This window comes from Hyla sarda, chromosome 2 (assembly GCF_029499605.1).
Source record: "Hyla sarda isolate aHylSar1 chromosome 2, aHylSar1.hap1, whole genome shotgun sequence".
NCBI classification, from domain to species: domain Eukaryota; kingdom Metazoa; phylum Chordata; class Amphibia; order Anura; family Hylidae; genus Hyla; species Hyla sarda.
In genome coordinates this window covers 424,348,392-424,356,938 of record NC_079190.1, presented here as the reverse complement: position 1 = coordinate 424,356,938, position 8,547 = coordinate 424,348,392, and the positions used below count along the sequence as shown (strand labels likewise).

The 8,547-nt window shown below is 43.0% G+C and overlaps 1 protein-coding gene across 4 annotated transcripts in view; it reads left to right on the top strand.

Annotated features, from left to right (window-relative positions):
* Positions 1–451: 451 nt before the first annotated feature.
* MED14 (mediator complex subunit 14) overlaps positions 452–8,547 on the top strand; it is a 72,495-nt gene continuing 64,399 nt past the window's right edge. For 2 of the 4 annotated variants that reach the window (XM_056558935.1, XM_056558936.1), the window contains exons 1-3: positions 452–1,057; positions 5,535–5,561; positions 7,257–7,362. In XM_056558935.1, the coding sequence (XP_056414910.1) occupies positions 873–1,057; positions 5,535–5,561; positions 7,257–7,362 (318 nt within the window). In that variant the 5' untranslated portion in view covers positions 452–872. The remainder of the gene's footprint in view (positions 1,058–5,534; positions 5,562–7,256; positions 7,363–8,547) is intronic. The other 2 variants (XM_056558937.1, XM_056558934.1) reach the window with 1 other exon arrangement.

Genomic DNA, 8,547 nt, shown 5'->3' with positions numbered 1-8,547 from the left:
ACCACAATGGTGTAAAACTACAACTCCCATCCTGTGTGGACAGCCTTTGGCTGCATGGGCATGCTGAGAGTTGTAGTCCTTTTCCTTTAAAACTTAAGCTAACTCCTTAAACTTTAAAACCTAAGATACCCTATGCTACACTCTAAGTTAACTACCCCCACACTGATGTAAACTACACGTGCTACGCTGCCTACACTTGTCTCTCTCCTTTCCCGCCTGCTTCACTAAGATCTGCTGCAAATTTTGCTGCCCATAAAAGTCAATGGGCCACAAAATCTGCTAAAGCAGATATGCAGCAGAAATGAACGCACCCTAAACTAACTTTGCTCTCGCTACACTACCCCTTACGCTAACTGCCTACACTACCCCTTACGCTAATTGCGGAGCGATAGTCAGACGCGCATGCGCTCCTCGTTTTCTACAGAATCCTTCAGCTAACTACGCTCAAAAGTCCTAGTAAACTGCGCATACGCTCGCAGTTTACTACGGACTCGCTGCCTACGCTACCCCTTACACTAACTGCGGAGCCGTAGTGAACTGGGCATGCGCGCACATGCGCTCCCGGTTTTCTACGGCATCCCCAGAAACTTTAGATCAACGCCCATCGGTGTAGACCGCGCATGCGCTCTGTGGCTGCTATGGAGGAGCGAGTCTCTTCCGGTTTAGCCCCTTCCCCTTGCCGCTGCTGCTACTTTCCCTTCCGGTGCGTGAAGGAGGCGGCCGCCAGTAGGGCCCGGGGCTCGTACACATTTGTTGTATCTGGTGTTCCGGGGGCTTCAGTGTGTGTGTGGGGGGTCTCCGGCCCCTGTGCTCCATGTCCTTCCTCCGCAGGCTCGGCTTCTATGAGCGCTAGAGAGTGAGCGGCAGGCAGGATGCCTCCTGTACAGCTGGAGAGCAGTCAGCTGGTGGTGACTGGGGGTCCTACTACCGCTGCACAGCCGCCTCCGCCCGGTACCGTAGTGGCCGCCAGCTCCACCAGCCATGGCTATCGCCTCAGCACCCTCATCGACTTTCTGCTGCAGAGGACTTACCAGGAGATTAATGTGCTGGCCGACCTGTAAGTGTGTCAGGGGCATTACTGTGTATTCATATGTAGCAGTCACCTAGTAGACTGTACACAGCAGGGTGCTGCTCCTTCCTATTGTGACTGGAGGTGATGAGATCAGTGATCGCTGGGATCTGTGGTGATCTGTAGATACTGGCACTGATACATTCTTCCTGTCAGTTCTATGGATGTGTTGGCTTGGATACATCCAATATAGACATGGTGATACCTGATCCTGTACATCACCTGGAAGCCTTGACAGTATAGTGCATGATCTCCAGATATTGCAAAACTACAACTCCCAGTATGCCATGATGGCCATTGGCTGTGTCTGAGCATACTGGTAGTTGTAGTTTAGCATCCTTTATATACATTGTGAGACCTGATCCTGTACATCACCAGGAAGCCTTGACAGTATAGGGCAGTGGTCTTCAACCTGCGGACCTCCAGATGTTGAAAAACTACAACTCCCAGCATGCCCGGACAGCCAATGGCTGTCCGGGCATGCTGGGAGTTGTAGTTTTGCAACATCTGGAGGTCCGCAGGTTGAAGACCACTGCTATAGGGCATCATCTCCAAACTGGATTTCCAGATGTTGCAAAACTACAACTCCCAGTATGCCACGATAGCTGTTGGCTGTCCGGGCATACTGGTAGTTGTAGTTTTGCATCCTATAAAGAGGTTGTGAGACCTGATCACAAAACTACAATTCCCAGCATTGTAGTTTTGCAACAACTGGAGGCACCCTGGTTGGGAAACACTGGTATAGGGCATGCTCTCCAGATGTTGCAAAACTTGCTGTCAGGACATGCTGGGAGTTGTAGTTTTGCATCCCATATAGACATGGATAGACCTGATCATGTCCATCACCTGAAAACCTTGACAGTATAGGGCATGGTCTCCAGATTGTGGTTCTCCAGATGTTTCAAATCTACAACTGCCCAGTTGTCTGGTCATGCTGGGAGTTGCAGTTTTGCAACAGCTGGAGGCACCCTGGTGGGGAAACACTGCTTTATACAATAGTAGAGAGGCCCACATAGAATTCTGCTGATGATGACTTAAAGCGTACCTGTCAGATCCAACAAAAAATATTTTTTTTAATAGATCACCCAGTACCTAATCCTGACCATGTACATCTAATTTGTATCTAGCACCTTTTATTTATTTTTTATTACACTTTTAATTTAGCTCACTAGTCTGAATTCCTCTCAATGGGAGTGGACGTGGCCTCACTGTGCAGGTCTCCACCCCCTCCCTCAGTATGCTGTCTGCTCACATCTCCCCTAGCATTAGCAAAACTACAACTCCCAGCTTGTCCTCACTGACAGTAGGGGGACACAAGCTGACAGTGGGAGGATTTTTCCTCTAGCTGTGAGCCCTGCACTCACAGCTGTCAATCAAGGAAGTGTGTCCATGACATAGGTGATGATGCATGGACACAGCAGGACTAATATGTGTCCAAGCAGGCAGGGGGGGCAGTTGTTTGACTGGCTTTTTCATTATGAAATACTGAAAATGTTCTAATGAAAGCTATTGCAAAACCTGTTTGTTATACATGCTTTACAACATATTAAAAGATTTTGTATCTTTGCCCATTTAAGCCTGTTCCAGTATTTTGTGATACCTTTTTTTTTATTGGACTAACAGAATTTTGTAGAGAAGCTTTCATGATTCCTCCCTTTATCAAGTCCAATGCAAATCTAAGTTCACAAGCAGAAGACACAGGTTACATCTTAACCCCTGCATATTTGTGAGATGTAACCTGTGTCTTCTACTTGTGAGCTTAGATTTGCATTGGACTTGATAAAGGGAGGAATCCCGAAAGCTTCTCTCCAAAATTCTGTTAGTCCAATAAAAAAGGTATTACAAGATACTGCAACATTCTATGAGAACCGGATGTTAAAAAAAAAAAATCCATTATCATCAGTTATTGTCAGTTTTTTTTTAATCATCCGTTTTTTTGTACTCAGCATGCTCAGTACAGCTTTACAAAAAAGGGTTAAAAACCAGAAAGAAAAAAAATGTTGCTGGTAATGGATGATAACGGATGAAAAACATCAGTTTTTTCAAGAAAAAAAAAGAGAAATAATGGATGATTGTCATCAGTTATCTGTTATTACCAGTTATTGCATCTGTTTATTTTTTATTTTTTCATCCGTTATTGTGAAAGGGGCCTAAAAGTGTAGTAAGAGTGCAGTCCGGTCACTGCTCTTTTGCTGCCACAAGAATGGGATACACTGTAGCATGCTTTTAACACATTAGTGTCTTTGGCCTCTTTCACAGTGTGTTTAGGCTCTGCCATATGAAACTCTGTCGGCAATTGTCGAAATGACAGGAGTGTAGCGGAGAAAAAGAGCGCGTGCGCTATTTTTTCTCTCTGTGAACGACACCATTCAAGTCAACGGAATCTGTCAGGACCTGGTGGTGTCAGTTGTGCGCTGACCCATTTTGGGGGCTGTTTGATGTAAAAGAGCAATGTGAGCTTAGCCTTACAGAGGATCTGTGCACTCTGCTGACCTGTTTTAGTAAATTATTGTAAGTCCAATAAAAATAGCAATTCTGGATGTGAATAGCACACTGCGTGCTACCAGTTAGGGATGCGTCCCTCTACATTGTCACTGTCAGCTTTGATTGGACAAAGCTGAATACACTTATTGGCAATTTATTCACGTATTTCTAAGTAAGAATAAGGCCTTGTGCCCAAAAAGGACCGTGACATCTTATTTTTGCTCCATGCTGAAACAAAGTAAAATTTAATTGGCGCAGAATTTGGAGAAGAAATAGAGTGGATGTTTCCTCGCGGATTCTGTCTTATGAATTGACGTGTGTGTTTTCAGCTGATTTCAAATCACTTCAGAAATTTACATGCGGAAATTACTGTTTGTAAACTTAGTCCTAGAAATCCCATTGAAATCAATTGAGGTTTGATACAGGTAGAATTCACACTAAATTTGACTTGAAGCACATTTTAAATTGAGTTTGGGTTTTACCTGAAATAGTTCAGTGCTCACATACACTAACTGATGGACAGGTACACAGCTATAAGAAAAGATGAGAATTGTCAATTCATAGGGAATACATGTACTAACTAAAACAGGTGGGAGAGGCCCACAGGTCCTAGTTAAGTTTTGCCCCTTGCGGAGCCTGTATTGTGATTTGTGTTGTGTATGGCAACTGTACACGAGAGACTTGAATGGCCAACAGAATGTGTATTGTATTGTTTGCAGTTTTCAGTGACTTAGCTGTAGCATTTAAGTGGTTGATTTGCTTCCCTCACTTGATCTTTAAATGGCCACTGTCAGATACAAAATCTTTTGATATGTTGTAAAGCATGTATAACCAATAGGTTTTGCAATTGCTGTCATTAGAAATGTTTCAGTATTTCATACTGAAAAAGCCAGTCAAACAACTGCCCCCCCTGCCTGCTTGGACACATACTAGTCCTACTGTGTCCATGCATCATCACCTATGTCATGGACACACTTCCTTGATTGACAGCTGTGAGTGCGGGGCTCATAGCTGGAGGAAAACTCCTCCTACTGTCAGCTTGTGTCCTGCTACTGTCAGTGAGGACAAGTGGGAGTTGTAGTTTTGCTAATGCTAGGGGAGATGTGAGCAGACAGCATACTGAGGAATTCAGAGTTGTGAGCTAAATTAAAAGTGTAATAAAAAAAATAAAAAATAAAGGTGCCAGACACATAAAAATAGTCAGGATTAGGTACTGAGTGATATATAAAATAACATTTTTGTTAGATCTGACAGGTACGCTTTAAGCGGTGTACTGTGTATTGTATCATTTTGTTTGTTATTCTTTTTCTCTTTACTTTAATTAATTTTTCCACTGTAAGGGTACATGCGCAGATTTGATGCACAGGATTTTCTGCTGCAGATTTCAATGTAAACTAAATGACTGAGCACAGATTCTAATCTGCAGTTACAAATCCTGCGCATCAAATCTGTGTGTGAACATACCCTAATCTTGTTTCCATGTGTAAACAAGATCAAACTCCTCATAATATTGAATGGTGTTGGTGTAATGAAGAAAACTGTGTCCTTGTAGCAAAATGTCGTCTATGGGGGGCACAATTTTCTTCTTTACAGCGAGACACAGATTTCACCATTCCTGCTCCCTGTCACTCCATCCTTGCCATCTACTCACACTCTGCACTCCATGTCACTCCATCCCTGCTGCCCACTCACTGTCACCAGAGGTCGAGGACACAGTCTCTTTGCACATCTCCCCACTGTATAGTTACTGTGGAGTGCAGCCAGAAGAGCACTTTACAGCCTACAACCCCTAACAACTTTTTTTTTTTCTTTCTCCGAAATCCAACTTTTTCCCAAATTCTCTTTTTCATTGACCTAAGTGTTTCTTTTTTTTTCTCTTTTGATTATAATGTTTAACTTTGTAAGTAAAAATGTAATCCGCATTTTATGTTTTTGTCCTCCTTTAAATTTAAAATCTATTTACTTTTATATTTGTTTTTAGGCTTCCAAGAAAGACTGACATGGAAAGGTGAGCCTTCTAATAATGTACTTGGTATTAGTGAATCTGCAGCAATACTTTGCACATGTTACCTCAGCGAATCTCAACACAATACAAATGTCTCGGTTTAAAAAATCTGCAGGTTACTTGCATGTGAATGGGGTGGTGGTCGTGCCTGTGCTCTGCTGCTCCTTGCACCCAGGCTAGGGACTTGCATTCTTGTGAGCAGTGGATGTCCCAGCACCAATCCACAGGTTAGGTCAGTGTTTTCCAACCAGTGTGCCTCCAGCTATTGCGAAACTACAGCTGGGCGCACCCTGGATGGAAAACACTGGGTTAGGTGACAACTTTAAATCTGTGAATAACCCCTTTAAGGCCGGTTTTACATGCTTGAAAATGTGCGCAATGTCCGCCCTGAAAACACGGAATGTTCTGACGGGCATTTGGATCGCTCAGAAATGCGCTGTCTCATACACGGTAATGCATTTCTGAGTGGAATCCGTAGAAAGAATAGACAAGTCTATTCTTTCCGCGGACGCCAGGATAGGGATTTCCACGGCAGAGGTTTCCGCCGTGTGCACAGTGCAGCAGATTCCTATTGAAATCAATGGCACTCTGCTTCAGCGGAATGTCAATGCAGAATATTCTTGTCGACATTCTGCCGTGTGAACATAGTGTAAGGATTCCATTCACTAGATAGCATTGTATTGCCTGGTTTGAACATCACTTTAAAGGGGAGCTCCCCCTAAAGAAATCATCCCCTGACCTGAGAATAAGGGATAAGATGTCTGATTGTGGAGGGGGGTTCAGCCTCTGGTACCTCCTGTGATTTTCGGGCCGGCACCCCATCGTTCTGAACATTTATGTTCAGAACACTGACTATGGGTGGCCTTGGTCGTAATATCTCTCCACGCCCCCTCCATTCATGTCTATGGGAGGGGGTATTCAGAACACCATGGTGCCAGGCCAGAGATTACAGCCCCCCTCCCCCCCCCCCCACAACAGAATAGGGGATAAGATGTCTATGAGCGGAGTACCTCTTTAAGAAAGTGAGCAGATTCTGATTAGCCTTGCCCTGATGTAATTTCACTTTTATTTTTACATTAGGATAAATATGTTCACCTCAGGCATACTAAAATTCACTATAGTTTTACCAACCACATCTGCTGTCAAGACAGATTGTTGGTGTTATTGAAAACTTTTTACTTAGTAATCTTTGGAAATATTTCTAGTTGTTTCACAATTTGGATTAATTAAAGGACCCTATTACAATGGGTGATTATCTTCCGAATAGGCCAATATTGTCCTGTGTAATAGGCTCCGCAATCACTTGATGAACAAGTAAACGCTCGCTTGGCTTATCGCACAGTCCTAGCTGGCCGCACATTTCCCAGTCTAGAAGAGCCGCACAATCCAATAATCACTTGTGTGACCCTGCATGCTAGACAGAGACGTGGAAAGTCTCTTTAGATTCGGTGCTCACTGTCGTTCTGCAGTCAGCCCGTGTAAAAAGGGTCATTGTCTGGAAGTGCTCTTTCTGAAAATGAGATAGTTCTGGCAATGCTGTGGTAGCTGTATCCCATATATATTGCTCACACACGTTGATGCTTTAATGGTTGTGGTGCTCTCACTGTTGTGTTTAGACTACTACTGTTATATTAAACTGAAACCATAATGTTAATGTTTTAACGTTTAACATAATGTTGTTTGTTTTTGTTACTATAGGAAGATTGAAATTGTGCAGTTTGCTAGCCGTACACGTCAGCTCTTCGTAAGATTGTTAGCTTTAGTGAAATGGGCAAACAATGCCGGCAAAGTGGAGAAGTGCGCGGTGAGTATTACCAGTCTATAGAAGAAACCTAAGCCTTTGCTTCCACATCTTTTTTCTGTTTAAATGCTATGTGCTCTTTTTCAAGTAGTGAGGCATCGGTTGGTATCAGTGCCGAAACTGCACATTTGCACCAGTTCCTGTAGGCATGCAAATGTCCCAATACCTGCTACCCATCATCTGCACTCCAACACCTGCTTCAAAAATTAAAAATGAATGCTGTGCAGTGTTGTTGAGGGTGAATAAATTCAAGAAACCGTGTCCCTGCCAATCATTGGGAATCCGGTGACAGGGGACCAAACAGCAGGCAATGGGGCGGGCAGCCCGACGGACCCTATTTACTTGCATGGGGTCTGTCGGTGATCCGGTAATTTTACAGGAATTTAGCAGTGCAAGTACAATTTTTTTTTATTCTCCGCTAAACTCCTTTCCTTCTAGCCGGATTGCAGACGGAACTTAGAATAGCAGAGTCCGACGGCAATGTGAACAAGGCCTTAAATGGTCACTCTCATTAAAACTCATTTTTGCTATTTCGCTCCTTATGGTAAATAAAAAATATTTCTAATTTATTTGTTTAAAAAAAATTGTCTTCTATTTTTTTTGTGCCTAAAAAAAAAAGCTCAAGAGCACATTTTCCCCCCATTTCATGCAGACTTTGGACTGAAGCCCAAACACAGGAAGTGCAGCCTGGAGTGCTGGGGGTGGGGGGTTCTGTGTCCAACTGACAGCATATGGCAGTTAAGGGTGAGAGGAGCTAGGATTATTATTTTTTTTATTTTTTTTTATTAACAAAGTATATTAGAAATATTTTTTATTTACCATAAGGAGTGCAATAGCAAAAATTAGTTTTAATGAGAGTGACCATTTAAGCATTTTATTGCTATAATGGATTTTAAAATGAAAATGTAACTTTGCAAATTTTCACACTTACGTTCCCGTTATACAAAATTGTCTAAGCCAAAATCAAGCATGTAGACATCAAGTGGATCAGATCCGTTAAAACAGGATTTTACCAGGTGCTTCTCCTCTTGACAGTCCAGACAACACTTGGTGGATGTGCAGAAAAGAACAGTCAAGTTTAGAGCCCGAGCAGAACTCTCCATCAGGCATGGTGAATGAAACATAGACAATGTATATATGGGACTCGGGGACTCGGAGCAACTACTACCGGGTCATAGAATTACATAA